General features: G+C 35.7%; 1 protein-coding gene across 1 annotated transcript in view; it reads left to right on the top strand.

The window, feature by feature from the left end:
* The window catches only part of LOC108776631 (zinc finger protein castor homolog 1), a 57,875-nt gene extending 46,641 nt beyond the window's left edge, over positions 1 to 11,234 (top strand). Inside the window, exons 6-10 of the mRNA XM_018543304.1 lie at positions 5,918 to 6,499; positions 7,410 to 9,044; positions 9,375 to 9,473; positions 9,603 to 10,512; positions 10,730 to 11,234. Coding sequence (XP_018398806.1) covers positions 5,918 to 6,499; positions 7,410 to 9,044; positions 9,375 to 9,473; positions 9,603 to 10,512; positions 10,730 to 11,234 — 3,731 coding nt within the window. The remainder of the gene's footprint in view (positions 1 to 5,917; positions 6,500 to 7,409; positions 9,045 to 9,374; positions 9,474 to 9,602; positions 10,513 to 10,729) is intronic.
* The last annotated feature ends 4,076 nt before the right edge of the window (positions 11,235 to 15,310 follow it).

Genomic DNA, 15,310 nt, shown 5'->3' with positions numbered 1-15,310 from the left:
GTTTTTTTTTTTTTTTTTTTTTTCTGTAACGCAATAATAGCTTTTATAAAATCTAATTTTTTAATTTTCTAAAGTCTAAAAGAATCTCAAACCAGAGATATTGTTGTTTCTCGCGTTATTCAAATTATTTAATTTTAATATATAATTGAAATTAATCAAATTTATTTTTTATTTAACTGAGTAAGACAAAATTAATTGAATATTAACGGAGAAAGTAATATAATGGGAATACAAAATGTTCTATTCTTTTCAGTAACATCAAGCATTTTAATTTGAATGATAAAGTTATTCGTTCTGCACCGAGACTGCAAATTGATCGGTTTTTTCCTCCTCAAAGTATTTCAAGGCCGCGATGTGTTTCACTTACATACCATCACGATTTTGGCACGCTTCCCGGTTTGCATAATATATGCCATCGAAATATTTGACATTCTTGGATATAGAGAAGTTAATCAAAACCGTGTAATGTGCATGTCATATTCTCCCGGGAACTCCGGTTGTTTAATATTTATCCTCAATTAATACGACGATGCCTTATTGTACGTTAGGCCTTGGCCCGAGAAAGAGCACTCCTCGATTACATACTTGAAGCTTCGACCCGGCAAACAACATACCGGCCGGCAACCAGCGCGGATTATCAATTTGTGCAAACAATAGTTTCCCGCAGCGTGAAAGCCAAAGGTGTCTTTAATGAGCAACTACGCGAGATACGTGACATCGAGATACGCAGCTGCGTTGCGTAATTACTCAGCCAAAGGATAAGTTAATCGCCGTAACCGAATGTTACGCAACAGCGCGTAACTGGAAGCATATCCGGTGACACCGCGACGCTTATTATTAAATCGGCCGGAGTTACTCGACTTCGCCGGAGAGCGATCCGATTCACGTGAGTGCCGGGAGAACTTTTCGGATTCGCGAAGAGGTAATGTGAGGTAGAAGACTCGCTGCTCTTCCATCCAAAGATGTACATTTCTTATTATAACGCGGGAGAATAATGTGCGCCGAATTCTCCCTCTCTCGCCACACTTTTTTCCTTCTCGTAACACTCGTCCCTCTTTTTTCTTTTTCTCTCTTTTTTTTTCCTTCTCTCAGCCTTCCTCTCTTTCTCTCTTCCCCTTTCTTTCCCTCTGAAGACTAAACTTTTTCTCTTTTTGTACCGAGATATACGTATACGCTCTTGCAGAAATACACGGGCAGCCAATGTACGGCGCGTTCCCTCCGTTCCTGACGGGCACATATACCACGAAGAGCGGGGAGTCCCCGCGAGCCACGAGAAATATTCGACAATTTTTAAACTCGTTCCTGAACACGCGGGCATTCAAACGTGCGCGCAGCCTTGCAGTCAGCAAGTAGGAATTTCTGAGAATCTGGCCTGGTCCTGGTAGGGTGCACCGAACGCTGGATGACGCGTGTGATAGATGTTGGTGGGATTAGGACACTCGACGCTCGGAGGACACTCCGGTTTCGGGCAATGTGACACATGATTTGTTATCGTTCTGTGATCGGCTCCGTGGCGTCTAATAAATCAACGAAAAGCAGCCGCAATGCGCCTTCATTCTTATTTCGTTAATATGGTCTAGTTGTGTATTAAATACAATTATCTTTTCATATGTCACTCATCTCATGCTGCACAATATTTTTTAAAAAAGAATTGAAGCTATTATCACTTGAGTTGTAATAGAATAGGAAAATCCCCCCTCCTCTTTCAATACGAGTACAAAGTATATATATATATATATAGCAAATTCATATGCAGACCGGTATTATTACAGCAACATTGTAATATTCCAACAATCTTGAAATAACATTTCAAGTATCTATTTATATCCATCTCAATCTAATGTTCGTTAGACGGCATGATAATGTTTGTAAAGAGGTTTGTCGTCCACGGTATTCGACATGCCCAAATAACAAAATTTAAATACATCCTGGCAAGAAATGCAAACGCGACCGCTTGAAAGTGTTTTAACTGTAGAATTATTCGTTTAGGTAAAAAAAGGGTGTGGGGGGGGGGGGGGGAGAGAATGGCGCGGTGTGTGCGCAGTTTATTTTCATCTCTCGTGTGTGCGCATTACCTCGGGAGATAATTATCGCGAGCAAGGATTGGTCAACCGAATTACGTCTCGCGTTCAATATTTTCTTGCGTGCCGCGGCCGTTTCGAGTCTTTTAGGAGAGCTATGAACGCGCACGCCGAGGTAAATGCTTATACGCGTCTCCCGCTTTGCCCGCGGCCAGGCCGCGCTTTTTGCATATGCGTATTGCGATCGGACCGATAGTTTTTTTTTTACGTCGACCATTCTTTCCTCTCCCGCGCTCTCCTTTTTTTTTTGCCCTCTCTCTTTTATTTCGCGGCATACCTATACGCGCGCTCATCGGGCAACCAGTTTTCGGTCGCGCGGGAGAGTACCATAGGTCGACGAACGGCTTGCTCATAACTCGCGGTATGTGTATCAGAAGTCATTCTGGTATGTGCGACTCCTCTGGCAACGTGAATGTGAACCGTATTATTTAGAATGATAATACCACCAAGAATACACGGTCGGTAATGAAACGGTTGCCTGTGGAAGAATGTACACCGCAGCGATCATCCACAGCTATAGTATCGACGGAATCTGACTCGTATGGAAAGCTGAGATTAGAACCTCGTGCAGATTTCTAGGGCAGTCTGTGATCCATTAAGATTTGTTGAGCTTTGAAAAATTCGATGCAACTTTTGAATTTTTACAATATAAATATCAAAGAAATTGCGAAGTAAGTCGACGTAGGATGTTTTGTAAAAATTAATAAATATATATAACTGAGTATATTAGTTAATTCTAAATATGTACATCAATATATAACATCTTTGTAAAAGATTAACGAAATATAAATTTAAAAAAAAAAAAGATTTTAAAGCTTGAAATCTTTACTTTCGAAAGGTTATTATATTTTTTGAGTTCCTATGAGTTTGGTAATTTTTACATATAAAAAACTATGAACTAAAAAAGATAAAAAATTTTTTTCACTTTGTGGGTCTTTACAGCTCAAAAAAAAAGTTTGCGAAAATTTTCAACTACCTATCGTGAAAGCTTGAAGCTTTTATTTCAAAATCGTTTTTTAAAAACATTATGATTACCGTGTCAACTATGAAGTTAAAATTAAAACGAATCATAAAATTTAGATATGTGTGAAATGATATATATAGTACTTAATGGTAATTGCAAAAGAAACGTTATTCTGACTTACATGATAAGCGCTCCCCCACCTCCCTTGACAATTCATGCGGAGAACTTGACATAGAGAATATTCGATAACATGTGGTACAAATATAATAAACGTTATATAAAAGGTTGAGATGAGAGAGGGAAGTATCAAATCCTTGAAAATAAATCAACATACATTGGATTGAGAGAGATTCCGTGTAGTTTTTAATATTTAAACCATTCTTTTGTTTCTTAATGTGGATCATTTCCGAAGTTAGTCTTTTAAATAAAAATTTTTCTTTATCCAATACTTTAACATTTTCCCATTCAAAATCTTGATTAAATTCCAGTCTATGAGCAGTTATGACAGAATGTTGTGTTGTATAAATCACAATGATGTGATTTTTATGTTCGTTAATGCGTGTTTTTAATGTTCTCTTTGTTTGCCCTATGTACGATGTATCACAATCCTTGCAATCTATTCTATACACTATATTAGATTGCGATAGAATAGGTAGATTGTCTTTTTAAACTCTAATGTTTAACTTATTTATACCTTTGTAGGCCATGTTAATGTGTTCATCGTTTTAAAAAAAATATTTTATTTTTTCTGAAATGTTGGGTATAAAGGGTATTGTAAAAAATCTGCGTTTTTTATTCTCGTTATTTTTGTCATTATTATTATTGTTATTCATTGATATATTGTAAAATTGATTAAATTTCTGTTTCATTTGACATTATGCTCGGCTGAAAATGAAGCGTTCTTTATATTCTTTTTTTAATTACATGTTTTTTATGTTTGCTTATGATGACTAAAACCAATAGCCGAAACGTTCAATTATGTAATTCCTAGACTATATTAAATTATAATTTAGAAAATATTTCTTGCGCATTTCTTCTTTTACCGCGCTGATTCCAAATTAGCCCCTTAAAATATTGTTTATATTTTAGTTGCTTATAATTCCGTTAAAAATCATATCAATTAAGAAATCAGATCCTTAAAGCTGAAACTTTGCTCTATCAAATGGTATAATTGCAAATTTTTTATGTACAATTTTGAGCTTTGAGAAATTTAATTTAATAAATGAGATTTTCTCAAAACAGAAATGGAAAACAGAGATAGAAATCTCGTGCAAATTTCTGGATCAGTGTTTGTGACCTATTAAGATGTCTGCAATATTTAGTCCGAAATTTGATGCAACATTTGAATTTACAGTATTTTGCAAATATTTTGTTATTACAGCATATTTTGCACTAACTAAAAATTATATTGATGTAATAAGTTACTTAAAAAAATAAACAATTTTTCTACAACAAATCTCAACACTCAATAATTCAATTGAAATTTGATCAATGTACATGAGTAATAAATGCGCTATGGTTTGATTTAATTTTGATTTAATTTTATCAAGCGACGCGGTAGAGTCCATTTTTATTATGCCAAGAACATAAAGTCCCGAGACACAGTAGTGTTTAGTATACATATATTACATTATAAAACTGTTCAACCGCTTGACCCGTGAACATGTTTGTGTCATTGTCAAATTCGTGACGTTACTACCAGTTTTATCTGGAGTTTTGACTTCGACAAGTTTTAAATTAAAATTTTACTCAGAAACTAAAACCGCGATCAAAAATCTAAAAACATTATTATATAATGTCATCGGTATCTTTCCATTGCGACCAGTCCGAATAAAATTAGTACAGCTGATACCGAAATTTGAAGATCAAGTCCTGAAAAGAAACCATTTCAGATTTTCATTCGATTGTATAATACGTGTAACACACACATAAGGCGCTTTTTTTTGTACTCGCATTGCACATATGAGTTTATAACTTTAAATATGTTTCCATGACTACGATTTAATTAAATCAACAAATTCATGAACGCATGAATTTGTGTGATACGGATATAATCCAGTCACTTTAGAACAAAAAAGGGCGTAAAAAAGAAAAAATTCCAACCAAGCTATAAATTGGTAAATATCTTCATTGAGGCGAGAGAAATGATGTCTGAAAAGTTCTCAACGTTCGCTTGTACGCTAAGCCTTTTATCGAGCGTAGAAGGGTTGAAATTTTGGTTTTTCGCTGTTATCTTCTTTCCTATCAATTTTACGGCCAAAGTAGGTCTATAATAAAAGAAAGATGATAAAATTCTCTACAAAATTCTCTAATGGTCGTACTTCGTACGACCAATAGTTCTCGAGATAGTTTTTTTTAAGTGACCTCTTATTTTTTAGCGTTACGTAAATTTGTTCTGTCTTCGCGGATATCTCAAATTTGGGTACATCTACGTGCAAAACGCACATAACAAGATCGAAAGAGTATTTAATTACCTACAAAATGGGATTTTATTGAATGTCGTACTCGCGGGATAGGTTTTCATCCGTGTGTGTGCAATAAATGACTGACGGGCGGGCGAATGTCAATTTGCAGTGTTATCTAGTTTTTTTTTCCGAGCACTAAAATTTAATTACTTTCAGTCTATTTTATGTGTCTTGCGTTATGAAATACTTGGCTAATTAGTATACATTTATTTTGTATCCGATTTTTATTAAGAAGAATATAACATTCGATACCTTTTTTATGCACTTGACGCATATATTTCTTCTTTTTTAAAGAATTTTTTTAGGATAAATTATTTCATATTATAAAATATTATCTCGCACACGTTGATGTACATACAAGTTGTTTTACTTTAATAAATTAAATCTTCCCTCATTTGTGTTTGCAGCCTTGCCCAGGCAGAGTATGTCTCCGGTGGCGGATTCTATGATGAGTGGTACCAGGACATCCACAGTGTCCCAACCAATCACCGATTATTCCCGATACATGATAAGATATGCATCCAGTCAAGAATGCGGCTGTACGTACTGCATGGAACTGGGTTGTAGGGAGCATTTTCATTGTCTGGACTGTAGCGGAAGAGTATTTGTGAAGAAGGAGGAAATGATCAGGCACTTCAAGTGGCATAAGAAGAGAGATGAGTCCTTGCAACATGGATTCATGAGATATTCGCCGACGGACGATTGTTCGGAAAAGCACCCTGGTCGATCCTGTCCGCACAATAGAAAGCAGACCCACTATCATTGCATTCACGAGAATTGCGACAAGGTGTACATATCGACATCAGACGTGCAAATGCACGCGAATTACCATCGCAAAGATTCGGCCATCATACAAGAGGGCTTCCAGCGATTTCGGGCCACCGAAAGTTGCGCGACTGATCATTGTCCGTTTGTTGGACAAAGGACCACGCACTTTCACTGTCGTCGACTGGGATGTCGGTTTACGTTCAAAAATAAAGCCGATATGGGTATGGAATGAATGCTTGTGTAATTAATATTCGGACAGCGGACGTCGTGATACTCGCATGCACGGCTGATGCAGGGTCAAATGTGATCCAAGAGTGATATCGTTTTGAAACGTTTGAAAAGTACTTTTTTTTATTATAATATATAGTAAATTATTTTATATATTGAGAGTGTATAAGATGAAATAAAAATACACATTTATCATAGAAACCAATATTAATTTATTTTTTTTCACAGTTAAAAAACGTAAACAACTAAGAATCGCCCATGCTCTATATCGTGATTATCATCAACCAAATCCTGAAAATTCTTATATGTCAAGTGTTTCAGATTTAATTGGCATATCGAGAAACAATTACGTTGATAAATTTTTATTTATCTTATTTTATATTTTATGTAGACTAATCGAAGACAATACAAACTCTGATACATTTAACTCGTTCGAATATTAGTTGATACATTTAACTCAAACTGATAAACGTGAATTACCAGAAAGTGTTTAACTGTAATAATTATGGTGGATATCGATGTTTTTTTTGAACGCTTCATGTGCGGCGCTGCCGCTTGATCGTCTGTCGCTCTTTCTTCTCTTCCATTTTTCATGTTTTATGTACATGCGCATTGTCTGTACCTAGTTCTAATTTTAGATAATTCTATTTCTTGTATGCGTGTTTACATCCGCTGTAAATGAAAAGGGATCAGTCTCTAATTAGAAGGTTTCTAATGCCTGGTTTATGCTTCAGGTCTTAATCCCAAGATCCTAAAATTCAACCAATAAAGTTGCCAGTTCGAAATTTGAACTCTATTGGCTAAATTTTAGGATTAAGATCTTAAGACCGAAGCATAAACCAGGCATAATAATGTTTCAAATTTTCATGATTTAATCTACAAGGTTTCTTTTTTCTTTTTCAGACAAGCACAAGTCTTATCACATCAAGGACGAGCAACTGTCGCGCGATGGTTTCAAGAAGTTCATGAAATCGGAAACCTGCCCTTTCGATCAATGTCGATTCTCCCGGGTTTGCAATCACATTCATTGTATACGACCGCACTGTAGTTACGTTCTGCATTCGTCCGGTCAGCTCTTTTCACACAAGCGAAAACACGAACGTCACGAGTCAGAAATGGCTTATAGGAAGTACAAGCAGGTCACTGCAGTAGGTGGTATTCGTCCACCTGGATCATGGGCGCCGGACGAATTGAGCACTCAAAGTTTATCTTTAAGTCTGAACGGTGAGAGCTCAAACGAAGACAGAGGTTCTCCGTCGTACTACTCTTTAGAAGATTCATTTCAAAGCGCGAACGATCTCGCTATGGATCTCACCGCTCCGACCACGACCATTACGGCCAGCGGAAGTTCCGTTAATCTCGATCAGCAGCAACAATCTCAACAACTCACCGCCGCCGAATTAGCCTATCTGGTACCGGCCACCTCGGATTGCGCCTGTAACGCAAGCAGAGAACACCATCATTGTGGATTAGACCGCTGCGGAGCGATCTTGAAGGATCCCCGGGAAGTAAGAGAACACCTAAAGGAACATGAGACGCAGGAACGCATAACGGACGCTTTCTTTGAAGAGGGCGGTTGCGATGACAGTTGTCCGTACGCGGACAAAGAAAAGCATTATCATTGTAATTGGGAGAACTGTCGAGAAGTGATACTTTCCACTGACAAGCCGTTTCGTAGATTGCAGCATTACAAAATTCATGAGTATAGCCGGCAATTAAATCTTTCTTGTTCCTCGCACGCTCTTTCCTCTGATATCACGTTAACTCATCTGACGAATATAGACGCGATGTTCAGACGAAAGCGTGGTAGACCTCCTAAAAATCGCGTGATAGAAATTTGGTCAGGCGGCGACCCCGCGACACACACTCACGATTCGCCGCAAGCGATCTTCACGAGTTTTAAGCTCCCCAAACCGCAAACTCCTAATTTAACATCTAATATGCTAATGGATGATCGAGAGAGCAGCGTGTCGCCCTCGAACAGTTTGGGCGAGCCTGATGGATTTGCTACGTACAATTCAGAAGGATGTCCGGACACGGCCTGCGTGCTCAGATCAACCAGGCATCATCATTGTACGCAGTTACGATGTCATTTTTCCACTGATCGGCCAGACCAACTACTCATGCATAGTAAGGATTTCCACGATAATGTCGACATACCGCCAGGCTTTGCCTTCTATGACAAGATGGTCGACTGTCGATTGGCTGGCTGCCACAGTAATCGCGTTAATCGGCATTTCCATTGTACTAGACCGAATTGCGGGTACTCGTTTGTTAGATATTCAACAATGGCATTACACGAGAAGCAACACTCCTCCGGTCATGTCGAGTCCTGTGGTCAAGAGTCGAGCAATCAAGAATGTCAAACGCACCTTCAATCTTTGGTCCACGAGACGAAACCTAGAATCCAGGTGAAAAATCCTGCCGAGTTAATCGAGAAGCCTGACGAGAGTCTGACAGTTGCTGATCAGGAGAACAGATTGATAATCGAGGACAAGGAATCTGAACTTGCGAGTCCCGACAGCGGTAAGACTACCGGTAAGTATGAAAAAAAAAGTGTACTGATCAGTGCACCCTAATGTTTGGGCAAGTTTTTTTTGTTCAACAATAATTTTTTTTTTAAGAACACATCAGATACTTTCTTCTACTCAAGTACATATGCATGTTTTCTTGCACGTAGTCGCACACCAATTTATGTGTCACATTTTGCGTTTGTCGTTGAAGTAGGATATTCTTAGCTATTCTTTCGTTGTTTTGTCTCACAAGTCTTTGTTTTATTTTCTCATGTATATATACTATATACACGGTGGTTGTATTCATAGCGGGCTGTATATTTGAAGTGTTGGTTGTTTGGTTGATTGTTGCTAGTGGTGAGGGCGGCTGGCACCTATTATCCGGTTAGCGGACCGCCGAGCGAACCCGCACTTCCGGGCGTTGTGCTATCCATGCGAACTTCCGTGCACCAAGGTTCGTCTCTCTCTTTTCGACCAAGTTTTATGCTTTTGAGAGTGTTTCTATATTAGTAAATTAGTTCTCTTACGTCTGTCGCGTTTACGGACGTACAGTTCAAGCTTAGAGAAATTTTTGACATTGCAGAATCGCCGATCATGCCGTCTATGAGCACTACCTCGCCGCACACTCTATATGGACCGGAACAAAGCTGTAGCAGGCCGTTCTGCAAGTTGAAACGCAAGAATCATTATCACTGCAACGCGTGTAATCAAGCTTTCTCCGAGTTAGATCGTTTAGTTGCTCATATAGCGAAGCATTCAACCGGCGCTATTCTCAGCCAGCAGCAACACGACATGGTTAGTCCGTCGCCTAATCAGCTACAGCATGATTACATTACGCAAATGTCACAGAAGCACGATTTTATGTCATCGAATGCACAAATGGCTCAGAACATTCAGAGTTTTCAAAGTCAAATGCAGCGGCAGATGCAGCAGACTCTCAACCAACAATCTCAATCGAAAGACGTCAAGTTGGAGAAATCGAGATGTAGTATCGATATTGGTGTGCAAAATGTCCCGAACGTTAAGCGGGAACCGTCCGAAATTACATGTAGGGACGAAGGCAACAATATTGCGATAGACAGTCACGAAAACGGTCAATTGGCGCCAATTCAGCCTAGTAATGTGCAACAGCCTCCGATTCCGACAAGCTTCGAACTCGATCTTAGTCACGGTTTTCACTTTCCGAGTCCCGCTGTGATGGCTGCGATGAACCAACAGATCGCCCTAATGAATCAGGCTTTACCGCCATTTCTTCAGCATGGTGGGATGTATGCCGGTGGACCTGGACTGATGTTTGCGCCAGGATTACCACCGACCAATTTTCTCCCACCTGCGAGAGACGAAAATCCTCTAGCTTCACTGGCAGCTAATCTTAATCTGAACAAACGATCTCTCTCACCCCCAGACGTTAATTCGCCGGAAGCCAAGAAGCAAAGACTTCATCATTCAATGCGTATGCTAAAAGACGAGCCTGTACCAGAAGGATATGTCAGGTTCGTACAATTGACCGCGTTCAGTAGAACATTTGTTTTGCAACTGTTGAAAGTTCTCTTTATGTTTCCTAATTGTATTCTATTTTTAGATTTACAGAAATAGTTTTATCTTAGCAAAAAAAAAACTTCCAACGGTTGCAAAATAAATGTTCTGCTGAACGTGGCTATTATTTTGTTAATGATTGGTTGAAAATTGAACTTTATTTTATCGTTACAGATTCAGATTCAACGAGGACTGTAGGTATCCTCATTGCGGCTACAGAGAGCATCAGACTCACTTCCACTGCATGCGTCAGGACTGTGGCTATTCATTTTGTGATAAGACTCGATTTGTGCAACATACCGCAAGGCACGAACGGCTGGATACCTTGATGGGAGGTGATTTTCAGCAGTATCGAGCCAACGTGCCGTGTGGCAGAGCTCAATGCGCGTACACATCATCCCTCGGATCGATGCAAAATAAGGCGTCGCACTTTCATTGTTTAAAGTGCGAGTTCGTATGTACAGACACCAATAAAGTAGTTGCTCATAGGCGGCAACACGCTAAGTTAGATAGCATCGCAGCGGCTGGCTTTCAAAAATTTACACCCAGCCAGCCGTGCGGTGCTGCCCAATGCCAGCATTCCGGAAAACAAACGCACTATCATTGTTTGCAATGCCAATATGCGGTATTGGGCTTGGCGCAAATGTCGGCGCACAAATACCGACATATGGATGTGTAAATTTTTGTAGATTTCTTGAAATTCTGTAATACGCTATACAGCATTAACTTGGTTTTTTGGTCCCTATAATTTTTTCCTAAGAACAATTTCCTAAAGAATGGCATTGCCCATTCTTTTCTCGAAATGGAAAATCGACGAAACCGGTAGGAGACTAGTCAACGACTAGTCAAATCTTGGGAACCGATATTCATGGATTCCGGAAGAATTATATTTTGAAATTCGACTACTATAAATCTCGTAATTCTCGATTAAATTTATTCCATATCAAAGTTTTTGTTTATACGTGGAAGCATTACTGAAGTCTGCAAACATTGCTCGGTATGCGTTTGTTTCTCTAAGTCTTCGTCGTCGCAATTCATTTTACAAGGAAATTTGGGATCACCGAATTAAAAAAAACATTTTTATGTGATATAGTACTCTATCAGGAGAATTTTTGAATTAAAAGGTAGGACCCAACGATTAGCCACTTCTAAGTAAAACTTTTTTTTTAAATGTGACATATATCGACTAATTTATACCGATCAGCGAGAAGGCGCTAAGTACGTGACTATTACGCTACCGTGGGTTTCAATCCCTGTTCCTCAAACTTTTTTCTCATTCCTTACGCAATCTAGTAACAAATGTTTATTCATGTAAAATAAAGTTAAACCAATAATTTTGTTTTTTATTTTAAATTTACATTTTTGAATCTTTTTTTCTAATATACTTGTAAAATTGGATATCATATTTATTTAACCATTTACAATTTTATTACTTTATATTTTTTATATAAGTAAAATAAAGGAGATAAAACGTCATTCTATATTTGAACATAATTATATTACAAAAATCTATCGTTTTGTTCAAATACTCTCCTGGTAGAGAATATACCACTTGAAATCGTTTTTCAATTTAGTGACTCCAAGTCTCCTTGTCAGTGCTTAGATTCTACATACAAAAACAAAAAAAGAAATCGAATCGAGAACGAGGGATGCGAACATCTGGCGTAATATTAAGACAATAATACGAAGATAAGTCTGTAATATAGTATTAGCATAAAAAAAGACAAACTATAATATTTAATAGGAGAAAAAAGATACATTTTTTTTTCTTTGTTGGTGTCATCCTGTTGGTGTACCTTTCGCATAAAGTCCTTACGATAATCTATGTAATAGAATAATTAATATGTCCGTAAAAAATACAGAAAAATAAATAGAAAAATACGAAGTGGCAAGTCGGCGACGCGCCAATCAATTGATACTCCGTGTCAAGAAATGAGTGTATTATATTTGAAATATTTTTATTTGAAAATGGTAAGAACAAAAATTTGTAAGACAATTGTATTTTGTATTTTATATTTCAGTAGAACACATGAAAATGTGTTTTGTATTTGTACTTTATATTTCATGAGAGTATATAAAAGTATTTTGTATTTTGTATCCCAGTATTAATAATGAAAGATTGAAAGTATTTTGTATTTTAAATATTAAGATTGGCAATTAATCTTATTATTTAAATGACAAAATACGTAAATCTTTTAATTTCTCAATTTTAAATACAAAATAGATAATATTTTTATATACGCACCGCTGAAATACTTCGAATATTTTTACATTTTTTAATGAAATATTTATAATTTGTCTAAAAGGAAAAAAAATTTTAATGTGTATAATTTATCGTCGCCGAGAACTTTCCTGATTCTTTATATTTGAAATTTGATTTTATAGAGTATTTTGCAAAAGATTTCTTGGAATTGTATTCAATATTTCACTCAATAATTTATTGATGTGAAATCTGTTTGTGCGTATATATGCTATAAATGACATTGTAAATGGACAATGGTCGAGTATGAATTTAAAATCACAAGAAGATATTCTTTTTACAAACATATGCGTTGTTATTGTCAAAGTCCAAAATCCGGCAAAAATATAAATAATTTCTTTAGTAGAAAAAAATTTCGTCAAATGTCACGTATCAGAAACATTGTAATAAAAAATAGTATTTTATCTCCGAATATATGTTTATATCTGCAGAAAAATATTAATCACATAGTATCAAGAACTGTGAAGTATAATAAATAGTTATAAGATAATTATATAATATCAAAATGAATACTTCGATAAATAATGACAAAATTGTTTATTTAATTAAAAGTCACATCCAAATTGTTTATTTAATTAATAGTCACTCTATAATTATGAAAAAGTTACATCAGTGACATCTTCGACAATACGAACAGTAAAGTTTATGAAATATTAAAATTTAGCAAGTTATATTTAATTCTTATAATTTTTTTACTTCACAGTATTGAATCTGTAAATAGCCAAACTAGACGGATTGATCACAATTATCCTAGGGGAATTGATTTACATTTCGATTGGTTGAGCCCATGAAAGGGAATCGAAGGGATATCAATGTCCTAATAGTTTTCCTAAAGTATAATATTATTATTCTTTTTCAAATATTGTTTTCCGAAAAATTTTCGGAAAATTTGGAAAAAACGGGTTTTTTTCGGTTTTTTTGCCATACTTTTTTAGCCTTTTTTTCTTTATAATAATTTTATTTATATTTAAATTATTAACTTCTTTTAATTTTAACTAACTTTTAAGAACATTTAATTAATTTTTTTTAATTTATAAATAAATTTCTTTTTCTCCTCTCCTCCCCCTCTCTTTCTTTGTGTCTCTTTAATTAATATTCAACGTCTCATAGTAAAGATATTAGTTGAATATATTAATTAATAAAAAGAATACCATACACGTAACGTAAATTTATTTCTTCATTTAATACACACATACAATTTTTTAAAATAATTTAATGCAACATTTTACTATAAAATATAGACGAAAAAGAACGTATATTAAAAGAATATATTTTTTTTTAAATGAAAGAAATTTAATTTTTTTCTCGATTCTATTTTTCAGAAAAAACCGGAAGAAACCCAATATTTTTCCTTGGATTTTATTTTTTTGAAAAATTAAGAATTCTACAATATTACAATAGTAGCATTCCATACCAGTCGATAGTTATCGATCCTGTCCACGTCGACGGTGCATCGTCCTTACGCGGCAGTTTAAAAATCGTAAGAAAAGTTCATTGGTCTCATGGTATCGTGTGTCATATCAGCGATTTAACGCGATATCAAAGCGAATACCAATTCTAGAAGTAAAACAAGAAAAGAAAAAAAGGTATCGTTCTCAGAAGATATGTTCGCATCGGAAACGTGGAGAGGCTAGAGTTCAGCCATTAAATGTGTGCCATAAAACCACGCTGTAAAAATCGATGTACTGTTATTTTAAGTCGAGGACACTTATGCGTGACTATGGAAGATTCAGCATGTGGTCGATAGACAAATCTGTGTAATATTTATTTAGTATTTAGGGTCGAGGGATGCATGAAAAAAACAAAAGAGAGCAAACGGAAAATAGTGAATGAGAATGAGCAAAATTCATTTAATTGAAATATAATGCGACCCTGATGGAAAAGTTTGTCCGAAAGTGTCTGAAATTGTCCGAATTGGTTCTAAATTTTTACAAAAATTGTATTATATAATTTTATCTATTATTATTATTATATTATTAATATTATTACTGTTTAATTTTGTCCGTCACGCTCGCTTTGTAGTCTTCGAATTTACATGGCAAGTATGCGGGCATTACTCTATGTATAATTCTCTATATTATTATTTTTATTATTTGAAGTTTTGCCTATCACATCCACTTTGTAGCTTTCGAACTTACAAGGCGGATGTGTAGGCTGCATTAATAATATTATTATTATTATTAATATTATTATTATTACTATTATTATTATTATTATTATTATATTAATAATTATGAAACCACATCGTATGTAGCTGTGATTTTGCTTTCAAAAAGTAAAAATTAAAAATATTTATAGTGACTGAGATAATATTTTTATATTTATATTCCGTTCAATTATTACCTTTAATCTGCGCTTATTACAATTTTCATTATACACCGCTTTGTTTTTTTTTTTTTTAAGATTGTCTAGAAGATATTGATTAATTAATTAATTATCATGATGAAAAATAATTTATATCCTAAACTTATCGGTGTGTTTTTCAATTTGATCGT

Source organism: Cyphomyrmex costatus, unplaced genomic scaffold (assembly GCF_001594065.2).
Source record: "Cyphomyrmex costatus isolate MS0001 unplaced genomic scaffold, Ccosl1.0 scaffold367, whole genome shotgun sequence".
Classification (NCBI taxonomy): Eukaryota; Metazoa; Arthropoda; class Insecta; order Hymenoptera; family Formicidae; genus Cyphomyrmex; species Cyphomyrmex costatus.
This window is presented reverse-complemented; position numbering and strand designations above follow the sequence as displayed.